Raw genomic sequence first — 15,384 nt, 5'->3', positions numbered from 1 at the left:
TCAGTGGCCACTTTATTAGGTACAGGAAGTCCCTGAAAAAGCGGCTACTGGTTGTAAAGGTGCTGTTTCTTTCCAGTAAAACCTAGCGTTCCTCATCCCGCGGATCCCGCGTTATGAATAATTTGACAGGAATATTATTGGCATGATCGGGGGGCGGTGGGTAGGGAAGTAAAAGGGGGCGGTGTTTTTGTAAAAGGGCGTTTCCCCTCCCTGACATGAACGCTTTTATGTCGATTCTGATGACAGCGGGGAGTTGATATATTGGAGCTGGTTACACAAGTAGGATGGGAGGAGAAATTCGTGGAGGACCAACCAGCGGCCGCTTGGGGTCACATGGGCGCCGTCCAATGATGCTAGAATTGCAGAGATGCTTGCGGATGTTGGGTACAAGTGGCGAGGAGGAAACATGAGTTGTCGGTAGCAACGTCGCCAACTCATTACTTTCAATTGGGGCACCTTTGAAATTGGCACAACAAGTTCGCTGTTAGTCGCTCCAGAGGAGCAGCCGCCTTTCCATCGGCTTGCTCCCGCTGCATGGGTGTCTCTTTCATCGCAGCAGACGTTTACCATGTCCAGCGAGACCTCTCCTCTCCTCAACTACCGCCTGTACAATGTGGCGGGCGGGGGGTTCGCCGAGAGCTGCGCCGCTCTCCCGACCGAGGAGGTTTCCATTTGCAGCAGCGGCGGCCCGCAGCCCGACGACAGCCGGAAGCTGTCGACCTTTTTCGGGGTCGTGGTACCTACCGTTCTGTCCATGTTCAGCATCGTGATCTTCATGCGAGTTGGTAAGCTCTTAATTTTAAAAAAATCCTCGTTTCCAAGCCCCCCCCCCCACCGCTAGCTGAAATACCTGCCATTTTTAAAACGTATATTAAACAATTGCAGCTGTTCGTATTTTATTAAGTTTTAAACCCATTGTTGACATGTTGTAGATTTTATTTGCGAATGACATTGGGGTGTGATTTGCCCTGTGACCTTTCTGCGCCTCAGTTCTCCCCCCCCCCCCCCCCGTTTAAATCCAGCTTCAGCCAGCGGATTGGTTTCTCGGCCGGCAGTTCTCGTGGGTTTAAGATTTTTTTTAGTAATTTGGTGCATCTGTTTATTTTAAAATGTATCCACCGAAGAGCTGTGTAAAAAGAATGTGATCTCTCTGGCGTAAGTGCACGAGGACCTCGATGTTTAGTGAGACTTGCTCAACCTGTCAATTCGCAGCCTTCCAACGAGAGAATGACTGGGCTATTGTCAAACTTTGCCCCGTGTGCCATTAAAACTAAACACTCCATGCAGTTTTCAGAATGAATGTATTCCTTGCACCGACCAGTCTCTGATACTGATCACCCTCGCCTCCAAAGAAGGGTCTGGGCCCGAAATGTCGACTGTTCCTTCGCTTCCAAAGAAGCTGCCCGACTTACTGAGTTCCTCCAGCAGTTTGTGTGTCAACCTAGAACAGTACAGCACGGAAACAAGCGCTTCTGACCACCATGATGTGCCGAACCAGCTTAAAAAAAATCAGAACTAATCCCTCCTACCTACACAATGTCTGTATCCGCCCCCCCCCCATCCTCATATCCAAACGTGATAAGCCTCGCATCTATTTGCCTCAACCACCATAACAGGCATCCACCACTCTGAGTTAAAAAAAACTTGCCCCTCATAGCCCCCTCTTTTCTTCAATGCATGCCCTCTGGAGTTAGACATTTTAACCCTGGGAAAACAGTTGCTCACTGTCTACTCTATCAATGCCTCCCATAATCTCTTAAACCTCTGTCAGATCTCCCCTCCACCTCTGGCGCTCCAGGGAAAACACCCCAAGTTTATCCAGCCTCTCAGGATAGCACGTGCCCTCTAAATCAGACGGCATCCTGGTGAACCTCTTCTGCGCCCTCAACGTCCTCTCTATAGTGAGGCTTCCAGAAATGGCCTGACCAGAGTGTTTTTTTAAAAGTTGCCTAAATAACTGGCCCTCATTTTTCAAATCTTACTTCAGAGTCCCACTGAAACAATAATAGCTTCTCTTTATACCTTGCCAATTCCTTCTCTACAAGAGGACATAATTTTAAAGTGATTAGCCAGAAGTATAAGGGGAATGTAGGTTTATTTTAACACAATGCGTGAGCCTGAGGTCATTTTAGCTGGAGGGCGGTGAATCTGTGGAATTCATTGCCACATGGCTGTAGAGATCAAGCCATTGGGTATATTTAAAGCAGAGATTGATGGATTCTTGATTAGTCAGGACTTCAGCGGTTATGGGGAGAAGACAGGAAAATGGGGTTGAGAGGGATAATAAATCGGCCATGAATGAATCAATGGCAGAGCAGACTCGATGGCCTAATTCTGCTCCTGTGTCTTATGATCTTGTGTATGAAACACAATGTGGTGGTGGTAGAGCCAGTTGCATCCAGGGACATTTAAGAGACTCTCAGATAGGCATATGGATGATAGAAAAATGGAGAGAAGGGTTAGATTGATCTTAGAGTAGGTTGAAAGGTCAGCATAAAATTGTGGGCTGAATGGCCTGTACTGTGTTCTATTTCTTAAATATCAATCTAATTGCCATTCCTAACTTTGGTCTAGTTCTGTTTGTTGGAATGGTTAACTTTCTCCAGTATTGCAAATTAACCCTTTGGATTCCTGTTGATTCGATGCTGTACACCCTCTCTGGGATAACATGCTCTGTCTGGAGAAGTTTAGGTGAATTGTAATTAGGACTTTGTGCCCTGTGGCTCTCAGTTTGTTTGCAAAACAGACACACTTGCAGCAATGGACTACACCCTTCATCCTTTAAAAGACAATCCTTAAAGTAAGTTCTGTCCAAAGTTGAGTGGCAGTTTTGAAAGAACCTGTCTTTCTAGCATGGGGCTATTCAAAGTTCAAGGTACATCACAGGCAGCGAAATGCGCTGTTTGTGTTAACCGACACACCTTGGGCTGTGCCCGGAGTCGGAACATATTCTGGTGTCAACATAAACAGGAGATTCTGCAGATGCTGGAAATCTAGAGCAACGCCTACAAAATGCTGGAGGAACTCAGCAGGTCAGGAAACATCCATGGAAGGGAAATAGACAGGTGGCATTTTGTGGTTAGCACAATGCTTTACAGTACTGATGACCCGGGTTCAATTTCCTGTAAGGAGTTTGTACGTTCTCCCTGTGACCATGTGGATTTCCTCCAGGTGCAAAGGTGTACCAGTTTGTAGGTTAATTGCTCATTTTAAATTGTCTCTTGATTAGGCTAGGTTTAAATTGGGAGATTACTGGGCGACATGGTTCAAAGGGCCTATTCCTCGTATCTCAATAAACAAGGACTGATAGGGGTTCTTGACTCATTCCTCTCCATAGATGCTGTCTGACCTGCTGAGTTCCTCTGTGGGGGGGGGGGGTGTTTTCCAGCCCTAACAACATGAGAAGCAAAACAGGAGAAACAAGCTGCATTTCTCCCTGCCACCCATGTGAACACACAGTCTATTACCCTAGGGGAGGCCTTGAGCCTGCAGACATTGGGTTCTGACTTCCCCATTCATTCAGCCCATCAATCTGTGCTGGCTGTCCCCCTGCAGATTATTTCACTCAGTTCAATGTTGATGGGGTAGAGATGTGTCTCTACCAAAGTAGGTGTAAGGTGCTCCTTCCCTTCGCTAGCCTGCAGGTCACCCTTGGGCAAGGTGTAGCACCTGCTTAGTCCCCCTCCCCCCACCCACCCGATCGTGGTCATGTGAAGCCATGGGAGCAGGTGGTGGATGGTCATATGAGTAGCCAGTGTATATCACAATCCTGGTTATGTGACCACTGACACCAGGCAGACTGTCTCTGGAGAGTATTGATAATGGCTGGAGTCACCCGTCTTGTAAAGATACTGCCCAGAAGAAGGCAATGGCAAACCGTTTCTGTAGGGGGGAAAAAAGTTGCCCAGATCAATCATGATTATGGATAGAGCATGATTGTCCATGTCATATAACAGGACAAATAATGAACAAACAGTGTTGATTCCTCAGCCTATAGACTCACTTTCAAGGTCTCTACGACTCATGTTCTCAGTATTACTTTCTGTTATTATTTGGTTAATTTTTGTACTTGCACAGTGTGCCCTTTGCACATTTGTCAGTCTTTGAGTGTAGCTTTTCATGATTCTGTTGTATTTCTTTTGTTCTACCATGAATGCCTGCAAGAAAATAAACCTCAGGGTATCATTTGATGACGTGTGCTCAGTGGCTAGTTTATCAGGTACAGGAGAGGAACCTGGCGTGGTCTTCTGCTGTAGCCCATCACTTCAAGCTTCGTGTTGTGTGTTCAGAGATGCTCTTCTGCACACCACTGTTGTAACACCTGGCTATTTGAGTTACTGTCGACATCCTGTCAGTTTGAACCAGTCTGGCCATTCTCCTCTGACCTCTAACAAGGCATCTTCGCACACAGAACTGCCCTTCACTGGATGTTTTTGTGTTTCTTGCACCATTCTCTGTAAACGCTAGAGAAAATCCCAAGAGATCAGCAGTTTGAGATACTCAAACCACCCCATCTGGCACCAACAATGATTCCACAATCAAAGTCATTTAGATCGCAGTTGTTCCCCATTCTGATATTTGGTCTGAAAACAACTGAACCTCTTGACCATGTCTGCGTGCTTTTATTCATTGAGTTGCTGTCACATGATTGGCTGATTAGATACCTGTATTAATAAGCAAGTGTACCTAACAAAGTGGCCACTGAGTGTGTGTGAACACTTTGAACTTTGAAGTGGACAATCACCTCCATTGTTGTCTGTGGTGTGGAGCATTATGCTTCTAGTTTTATTTTTAATGCAGATTAGTGCAAATGTGCTACAGTAGAAGTGTTATCTAAATTCCCCTCTGTCCACTCAGATTGTCTCTTCAGAGTGGCGGGCATGCTGGATTGGGGTAACGTGTGTTTTCCCCCAAAGGGCTGTGAGGCCCTTTGACATTGATCCATCCTGGTTGCCGTTAGCAAGCTCGCCGTTTATCGGTTTGTTTGGGGCTGGCCTGGTGATTGCAGCCCTGAAGTCCCATTGAGTTTCAAGCTGTGACTTTAAGCCTTCCCCTGATTCACTATCATTCCCAGCAGTCTGCCAGGCTTTCAGAAGATGTGCTTTATTTGTCACATGCACGTTGAAACATGGATGACGGAGTGGAGGTGTGTCTCTATCAAAGGAGGTGTAAGGAACTCCTTCCCACCACTGACCTACAGGTCACCCTTGGACAAGGTGTAGCACCTACTGAGCCCCCCCCCCCAAATCAGGATCATGTGATGACATGAAGCCATGGTAGTGGGTGATGGATGGTCGTATGAGCAACCGGTGCATATCACAATTCCTGGTTATGTGACCACTGGCGCCTGGCAGACAATCTCTGAAGAGTATTGATAAGGGCTGGGGGTCACCTGTTTTGTAAAGACACTGCCCAGAAGAAAGCAATGGCAAACCACTTCTGTAGAAAAATCCTCTAAGAACAATCATGGTGATGGAAAGACCGTGCCCACATCATGCAGCACAGCACATGATGCTGACACTGAAACATACAGTGAAATGTGTAGTCTTTCGCTGATGACCAGCGTGGTCCGAGGATTGTGTCGGGGGCAGCCACTCTTCCAGTGCCCACTGTTTACTAACCCTAACCCATACATCTTTGGAATGTGGGAGGAAACCAGAGCACTTGGAGGATATCCACTGGGGAGGAGAACGTTCAGACAGAAGTGGGAATCGACCCTGATCCGTGGCCATTGGCCCCGTGAAATGACTGCGGTCTCCGCTGTGCTTTCGCTCCACCCTCGTTCATACACATGCATTCTAACACTGTCCATCTGGCCCTGCACGCCCTCCTCCATCTGTAAAGCTTTTTTGGCTCAGACCGTCCCAGTGATAGAAGCCCCGATACACTGGAGCAACGGGAGTCCAAAGGTTCCTCATTGTGTTCTTGTCATCCACTAGCTCTTCCTGCTCTCTGCCTTTCCCAGTCAAAGTTTTCTGCCTTTCAGTCAGATCTCCCCCCCCCACCCCGGCCACCACACACTCCTGTGCTCCACTGCTGCCCTGCTACTCCTCACTATGGTGGGCCACCACTGCTGTGTGAGCCTTGTAAACTGGTGGTGGTGGCAAAGACTGTGTTGAACTCTGCACTGAGTACCTCGTTAACTCTGCAGTGGATGGTCCCAAGCCTGGCTGAGAAAGGAGGAGGCTTGAACATGAGGCTAGCAATGCCGTTACATTTTTTTTTTTTTTTTTTTTAAAAACCCAGAGATACAGAACCTCCGAAGACCTCATGCCTGGGAGAGGAAGGGTCTTTGAAGATGGGTTACCCCAGGGAACCACTTGGAAAAACTGGTGCAGGACAGGGGACTCTGGTGACCTGCTGTCACCGGTCAGTGCCCCGGTCTCTTGTCCACGGTGTGATCTGTTCCCCTCCTGGACGAATGGATGCAGTTGGTGTCAGTTGTGGGATCTTGCTGTGCAACACCAATTGTTGACGGAGCTATTTGTTGCTGCACTGGAGTCCCACAAAGCAGTAAACACCTTCATTGCCTGGTTGCATCTTCACTTCCTGCGCATCATTTATTAAATAGACCTCCACACTGACCTCTGTGACTTGCATTGGGCTTGTTCCTCCACTGTTACGCCCTGCCATTACCCCATCGCCAGTCCATAGGATGTGGTGTATGACTACAGACTTGTAACCTCTGACCTAGCAGTACAGTTTCATGCTCTCTGCTACAATATTTATGAGTTCCAAGTAAAGTTATTCTGCAAGTATGTGTAAAGCCTTTCATAGGTCAGGGTTGACCATAGATGTTGTCCTACACTCAAGACACAATGTTCAAAACAAATTGATTATCAAAGTACCTGTGTCACCTGATTCATTTTCTTGTGGGCATACTCACTAAATCTATAATAGAATAACCGTAACAGAATCAATGAAAGGCCGTACCAATTTGGGCGTTCAACCAGTGTACAAAAGACATCAATCTGTGCAAATACAAAATAATAATACATATCAAGAACGTGAGATGAAGGATCATTCAAAGTGAGTCCACGGGTTGTGGGAACATTTCAATGATGGGGCAAGTGAAGCTCTTCCCTTTGGTTCAAGAGTCTGATTGAGGGGTAATAACTGAACCTGGTGGTGTGAGTCCTGAGGCTTGTACCACCTTGATGGCAGAGCGTGACCAGGACAGTGGGGCCCCTGATGATGGCTTCTGCGACACCACTCCATGCAGGTGTGCTCGATGGTGGGGGAGTGCTTTACCTGTGATGGATTTGGCCTTATCCATTGTGTTTGGTAGGATTTTCCATTCAAGGGCACTGGTGTGATGCATTTGGTCAATACATTTCCAATACACATCTACAGAAGTTTGTCAAAGTTTTGGATATCACGTTGAGTCTCTGTAAACTCTATAGGGCCGTGCGATATGGAGAGCAAGCTGTTGCCCATGTAGGAAGCTCCCCCTCTCCACACAGCTGATGCACCCAAAGGAATGTCAGAGACTCATACAGTTTGGTGCCAGTGGTGATGCAAGAGTTGCCAGTCAGCGTTGACCCCAGCTCCGGATTTCTTCCTTGGTATACTCCCCATGAATGGGTATAGCTGCAAGGCAGTGGAGGTTTGAGATCAGAGTGGTCTTTCTCCAAGATGAGTATGTATATATCACCATTTGCTACCCTCAGATTTATTTCTTGCAGACATTTACAGGAAAATAAAAGAAATGCAACAGAATTTTTGGAAAAAAAAGCAATAAATAGCAATGACTGAGCCATTCAGCTCAATCGGTTCATGCCAGCAATTGTGCCCCAAACCTTGCATTTCCAGAGAGTGACTCTCCATGCCTTGCCCCTTCATGACTCCATGTTGAATGTATCTATGTTTTTCAACTTTGGTAGGTTACCAAAGACACTTGCAAATTTCTGCGGTGGAGAGCATTCTAACTGGCCGCATCATCATCTGGTATGAGGGGGAGGGGCTACTGCACAGGATCGAAATAAGCTGCAGAAACTTGTAAACTCAGTCAGCTCCATCATGGGTACTAGCCTCTGTAGTATCCAGGACATCTTCAAGGAGTGTCTTAGAAAAGTGGTGCTCATCATTAAGGACCCCTTCTCTTCCACCCCCCCCCCCAATCACCCAGTACATGGCTTGTTCTCATTGCTACCATCGGGAAGGAGGTACAGCAGCCTGAATGCAGGTTGATTCAGGAACAGCTTTGCCATCCAAATTCTGAATGGACAATGAACCCAGCTACTCTACCTCATTTTTTTCCAATTTCTATTTTTGTACTAATTTAGTTTAACTAAAATATTCAATGCCTATAAAAAGTATTCCCCACTCCCCCCCCCCCCCCCCGGGAAGTTTTCATGTTTTATTGTTTTACACCATTGAATCACAGTGGATTTAATTTGGCTTTTTTTTTTGACACTTCTCAACAGAAAAGACTTTCATGTCAAAGTGAAAATAAATTTCTACAAATTGATTTAAATTTATTACAATTATTAAACAAAATAATTGTTGCATAATTACTCACCCCCTTCAAGTCAGTATTTAGTAGATGCATCTTTGGCAGCAATTACAGCCTTGAGTATGTGTGGACAGGCCTCTATCAGCTTTGCACATCTGGACACTGCAATTTTTCCCCATTCTTCTTTACAGAACTGCCCGAGCTCTGTCAGATTGCATGAGGATCAGCCCTTTTCAAGTCCAGCCACAAATTCTCAATTGGATTGAGGTCTGGACTCTGACTTGGCCTCTCCAGGGTATTAACTTTGTTTTTAAGCCATTCCTATGTAGTTTTGGCTTTATACTTGGGGCCATTGTCTTGCGGGAAAACAAATCTTCTCCCAAGTTGCAGTTCTCTTGCGGATTGTATCAGGTTTTCCTCCAGGATTTCCCTATATTTTGCTGCATTCATTTTACCCTCTACCTTCGCAAGCCTTCCAGGGCCTGTTGCAGTGAAACATCCCCACAGCATGATGCAGCAACCATCATGCTTCTCAGCAGGTATTGTGTGTTTTTGATGATGTGCGGTGTTTCGCTTCAGCCAAACGTAGCATTTAGTCTGGTGGACAAAATGCTCAATTTTGGTTTCATCAGACCATAGAACGTTTTTCCAGCTGACTTCAGAGCCTCCCACATACCTTCTGGCAAACTCGAGACAGGATTTCAAGTGAGTTTTTTTTTCAACTGAGGCTTTCTCTTTGCCACTCTCCCATAAATCTGTGACTGGTGAAGCACCCGGGCAACAGTTGTATGCACAGTCTCCCGTCCAGCCGAAACTTTCTTTTTGTGTCCTCTCCTTCTCCCAGCATGTCTGCAACACCCTTTTTGTAGGATGGCTATCACCATGCCCCCTTAAATTAATCCAGTAATTGGCCTCCTGCTGTTTACGTCGCAGCCCCAATGGCATTTCATTTGCTTCAACTTGGAGTGCACACACTGGAGAAGTTCTAACCGCTCCCAAGCATACCCTTAGAGCCCGAGCTTGCACGATATCCAGTTCTGCCAGCACAGATTTTGCTGCTGACCCCGATACATAGTCTAACCTTGATCTTATTAATGCTACATAAATATACTTCAGTGATGCAAAATCAGCACCCTGTTCCAATCCAGCAAGACACCTCATGACATTTATCACATTTTTACATTTACTAACTACATATCTAACATGTTCTCTCCATGTTAATCTCAAGTCAAAGTGCACTCCCAAAAACCGAAAACTTTCAACTCTCCCCAGGTTACTTCCATACAGATTCAAACTAAGTTCCCTGAACTTTTTCCTTGTAAAGAACATGGCTTTTGTCTTCTCCACTGAAAATTTAACACCCCATTCTGTCTCCCACTCTTCAACTTGATTAATTCCATCTTGCATTTTTGTAACTATATGTTCAATATTTCTCCCTCTTTTCCACAAAGCCCCGTCATCTGCAAACAATGACCTCCCCACTTCCGTTGGAATATTTACGAATATATCATTTATCAAAATGGAGAATAAAGCTGGACTCACTGCACTCTCCTGAGGTGTCCCGTTTTCTACAACATACTGGCTTGAAAGCTCTGATCCTATCTTCACCTGAATAGTTCTCTCATTTAAAAAGTCCTTAACCCAATTGAACATTGCCCCCGCAATTCCCATTAAATGTAGCTTGGTTAGGAGCCCCTCTTTCCATAACATATCATAAGCTTTCTCAACATCAAAAAAAACTGCAACCGCTGTCTCTTTATTTACTTGAGCTTTTCTTATTTCATCCTCTAGGCACAACACTGGATCCATAGTATTCCTCCCTTTCCTGAACCCGCTTTGATACATAGCCACTACTTTCCAAGAAGTACACTAACCTCTCATTTATCATACGTTCCATAAGTTTACATACATGTGACGTCAAGGCAATAGCAGTTGGACCTTCCAGATACAGGTGAATTTTTACTGCAATTGATTGAAACATCTTGACTACACACAGGTGATTTCCATTTAACTAATTATGTGACTTCTAAAACCAATTGGCTGCACTACTGATGATTTGGTGTGTCATATTAAAAGGGTGAATACTTGTGCAATCAGTTATTTTGTGTTTTTGTATTTTTGTAATTAATTTAGATCACTTTGTAGAGATGTGTTTTCACTTTGACATGAAAGTCTTTTTTCTGTTGATCAGTGTCAAAAGAAGCCAAATTACATCCACTGTGATTCAATGCTATAAAACATGAAAACTTCCAAGGGGGAGAATGAATACTTTTTATAGGCACTGTAACATACTTACTATAATTCATGTTTTTTTCTATTATGTATTGCATCATATTACCGCCACAAAGATAACAAATTTCACAACATATGCCAGTGATATTAATTCTGATTCTAAACTCAGTCACTAACAGTGGTAGCAAGTTTCGCACTTTTGGGTAAAGAGCTTTTTTTCTGAATTCTGTAAGCTGTAGGAGCAGAATTAGATTATTTGGCCTATTGAGCCTACTCTGCCATTTCATCATGGCTAGTCCATTTTCCCCTTCAGCCCGAATCTCCTGCCTTCTCCCCATATCCCTTCATGGCCTCACCAGTCAAGAATCTAAGAACATCTGCCTTAAATATACCTGTGACTTGGCCTCCATAGCTGTGTGTGTGTGTGTGACCACCTCATGGGTGAAGAAATTCCTCCTCGCCTCTATTCTAAAAGGAAGCCCTTCTATTCTGAGGCTATGTCGCGTGTTGAATTTCTTGAAGACATTCTGTATGCCAATCATAAGAAAGAAAAAAAAAATCGGCAGATGCTGGAAATCCAAAGAACACAAAATCTGGAAGAACTCAGCAGGCCAGGCAGTGTCGACTGTATACTCTTTTCCATAGACGTTTCAGTCCGAGACCCTTCATCAGAACTTTAAATAGGCATCCATTGGTCTCATGAGACCATGGACTTGCGCCTTGGAAAGTTTCTAGGGTGCAGGCCTGGGCAAGGTTGTATGGAAGACCAACAGTTGTCCATGCTGCAGGTCTCCCCTCTCCACGCCACCAATGTTGTCCAAGGGAAGGGGATTAGGACCCATACAGCTTGGCACCGGTGTCGTTGCAGAGCGATGTGTGGTAATGTGCCTTGTTCAAGGGGACACACACACTGCTTCAGCCAAAGCTCGAACTGGTGACCTTCAAATCACTAGACGAGCGCCTTAACCACTTGGCCACGCGCCAACACCATCAGAACTAGAACTGGAGAAAAAAGGTGAGAAGACAATAAAAAGGTGGAGGGAGGAGAAGTGCAAGGCAGCAGGTGATAGGTGAAACTGGGAAGGGAGGAGGGGTGAGGTAAAGAGCTGGGAAGTTGATTGGTGAAAGAGATACAGAGCTGAAGAAGCGGTATTCCAGTAGGAGAGGACAGAAGGCCATGGAAGAAAGGGAAGAGGGAGGAGATGAGGTGAGAGGGAAATGGGGGGGGGGGCATACTGCCATCAGGTTGGAGGCTACCTAGATGGAATATAAGGTGTTGCTCCTCCAACCTGGATGTTTCCTCATCGCAGCAGTAGAGGAGGCCATGGACCGACATGTTGGTATGGGAAGTGGAATTAAAATGTGTGGCCACCGGGAAATTGCGCTCTTCCCCCCCCGCCTCCCGCTGTAAGTGCTCGAGGAAGCAGTCTCCCAATCTACATCGGGTCTCACCGATTATACAGGAGGCCGCACTGGGAACACCAAACGCAGTATATAGCCCCAGCAGACTCACCTGGAAGGAATGTTTGGGGCCCTGCATGGTTGTGAGGGAGCAAGTGTAGGAGCAGGTGTGGCACTTGTTCCGTTTGCAAGGATAAGTGCCGGTAGGATGGGAGGAGAGGACAATGGAGTCACATAGGGAGCGATCCTTGCGGGAAGTGGGGGTGGGGGGACGCAGGAGGGGAAGATGTGCTTGGTGGTGGGATCCCGTTGGAGATGGTGAAAGTTGTGGAGAATTATTTGCCGGATGTGGAGGCTGGTGGGGTGATAGGTGAGGAGAAGAGGAATCCTATCCCTGGTGGTGTGGTGGGAGGATGGGATGAGGGCAGATGTGCGCAAAATGGAAGAGATGCAATTGAGGGCAGTGTTGATGGTGGAGGAAGGGAAACCCCTTTCTTTGAAGAATGAGGACATCTCCTTAGTTCTGGAATGAAAAGCCTGAGAGCAGATGTGGCAGAGACAGAGGAATTGAGAGAAGGGGGTGGCATTTTTTTTTTTTTTTTTAAAAAGCAACAGGGTGGGAAAAGGTATAGCCCAGATACTAATCATAACAATACCATTCTCTCTGCACTAATCCCAACCTCACCATACTGGATACCCCATCTTGGTCTTCTGCCTTCTCTGGATCTTTTCATTGCTACCTCCTGACAAGGCATCAACCGTCTCGACTTCATCACTCCTGTCTCCAATTTCAACCTCATTCCCTCTGAACACAATGCTCTCCATTCTCTCCGCACTAATCCTACCCTCACCATACCCTATGACTCTCTCAGCCACCTGGACTATACCTCTTCCATCCTGTTACTTGTAAAAATGCCACCCACTTCTCTTAATTCCACCATCTCTGCTGCACCTGCTCTCAGGATGAAGCTTTTTATTCCAGAACTTAGGAGGTGTCCTCCTTCAAAGATAGGGGCTTCCCTTCCTCCACCATCAACACTGTCGTCAACTGCATCTCTTACATTTTGCTCACATCTGCCCTCCACACACCAGGGATGGGCTTCCTCTTCTCACCTAACACCCCACCAGTCTCTGCATCCGGCACTTAATTCTTCATAATTACCACCAAGTGCACCTCCTCCCCCTCTACTTTCAGCTTTCCACCTGGATCGCTTCCTACGTGACTTCCTTGTCATTTCATTCCTCCCTGCTGGCACTTATCCTTGCAAATAGAACAAGTGCCACACCTGCCCCTACATCACCTCCCTCACTACCATTCAGGGTCCCAAGCCAGGTGCATTCGTTGGGATCATCTACAGTATCCGGTGCTCCAGATGTGGCCTCCTGTATTTCAGTGAAACCCAACGTAGATCGGGAGACTGCTCTGCCAAGCACCAAAGCGGGAACTCCCAGTGGCCACCCATTTTAATTCCCACTTCCCATTTCGATGTGTCAGTCCGTGTCCTCCTCTACTGCTGCTCAGATTGGACGAGCAACACCTTATATTCTGTCTGGGTAGCCTCCAATGTGTTGGCATGAACGTCGATTTCTTAGACTTCTGGTAATGGCCTTCTCTCACCTTGTCTCCTTAGCTGCCCATCACCTCCCTCTGGTGGTCTTCCCCACCTTCCCTTTCTTCCAGCAATACACATCAAAGTTGCTGGTGAATGCAGCAGGCCAGGCAGCATCTCTAGGAAGCAGTACAGTCAACGTTTCAGGCCGAGACCCTTCGTCAGGACTAAGTCACCAGCAACTTTGATGTGTGTTGCTTGAATTTCCAGCATCTGCAGAATTCCTGTTATTTCCCTTTCTTCCATGTCCTTTTGTCCTCTGTTAGATTCCCCCTTCTAAGCCATGTATCTCTTTCATCAATCGACTTCCCAGCTCTTAACTTCACCCCTCCCTCCCCCCCCACCACCCCATCACGGTTTCACCTATCACCACCTTGTACTACTTCCTCCCCTCTCCACACCTTCTTACTCTAACTTCTCATCTTTCTTCTCCACTTCTAGTTCAGATGAACAGCCTTGGCCCGAAATGTCAACTGTTTACTCTTTCCCATAGATGCTGCCTGGCCTGCTGAGTTCCTCCAGTACTTTGTGTGTATGTGAGAAGGACACTGTATTGAAGGCTTTCTTTTATGTTTTAACCACCACAATATTCTTTTTGTTCACTCTGTTACGAATTGTTTGAGAGTCACCATGGACTTTTTGGATAGAATGCACTTGTGCATACAACAATAAACTTTATTAATACTTTATCCTGAACCCCTCTTTTTGAAGGACAAACTAGCAGTCTCGGGCACAGTTTGTGTTTGCACATTGTCCCTGTGACTGTATTGGTTTTCTCCCACATCCCAAAGGCACGTGGGTTGGTGGGTAAATTGCCTGTAATATGTCGGGAATTTTGGGGCCGGGCTGGGGGGTGAAAGTGGAGGGGAGCGTAGAGGAAAAGTGGGATTGGTGTAAATTTCTTTATTCAATGAGATTCAGTGTGGAATAGGCCCTTTGAGCCGCGGCACCTAGCAATCCCCTGATTTAGTTGTAGCTTAATCTAATAAATATATATATAAAAACTCACTCACTCTCACTCTTGGATAAACTCAGCTGGTCAAGCAGCATCTATGGAATTGAATAAAGAGTTGATGTTTCATGCCGAGACCTTTCTTCAGAATTGAGAAGGAAGGGGGGAGAAACCAGAATGAAAAGGTGGGGTGGGGAGGAGGATAGCTGGAAGATGATAGGTGAAGCCCGATGGGTGGGAAAGGTAAAAGGCTGGAGAGGAAAGAACCTGATGTGAGAGGAGAGTGGACCATAGAAGGAGGCGGCCCAGGGGGAGGTGATAGACAGGTGAGAAGTAAAAGGTCACAATGGGGAATGCGGTGGGGGGGGGGGGGGGGAATTTGTTCACCGGAAGGAGGAATCTATATTCATGCCATTGTATTACTCCTTGACCCTGAGGCTGACCAATTAACCTACCAGCTGGTACATCTTTGGACTTTAGGAGGAAATTGGAGCACCTAGAGGAAACCCACGTAGCCACAGGGAGAATGTACAAACTCCTTGCAGGCAGTGGCGGGAATTGAACCTGGGTCACCTGCGCTGTACTAACCAGACCGCTACTGTGCCGTGTGCTCACCAATCATCGTGCAGGCTGAAAGGATTGTTTCCACGTTGTGTTACTGACTCCTGGGTGTCTCTGTAAACATTCATTCCTCAAGAGGATTTTCTCGTCAGCATCATGTGGGTGAAACTGGC

The 15,384-nt window shown here is 46.3% G+C and overlaps 1 protein-coding gene across 1 annotated transcript in view; it reads left to right on the top strand.

Annotated features, from left to right (window-relative positions):
- The first annotated feature begins 368 nt into the window (after nt 1–368).
- The window catches only part of slc12a9 (solute carrier family 12 member 9), a 108,588-nt gene continuing 93,572 nt past the window's right edge, over nt 369–15,384 (top strand). The window contains exon 1 of the mRNA XM_072258343.1: nt 369–785. Within this exon, the coding sequence (XP_072114444.1) occupies nt 569–785 (217 nt within the window). The 5' untranslated portion in view covers nt 369–568. The remainder of the gene's footprint in view (nt 786–15,384) is intronic.

This window comes from Mobula birostris, chromosome 5 (assembly GCF_030028105.1).
Source record: "Mobula birostris isolate sMobBir1 chromosome 5, sMobBir1.hap1, whole genome shotgun sequence".
NCBI lineage: Eukaryota > Metazoa > Chordata > Chondrichthyes > Myliobatiformes > Myliobatidae > Mobula > Mobula birostris.
This window is presented reverse-complemented; position numbering and strand designations above follow the sequence as displayed.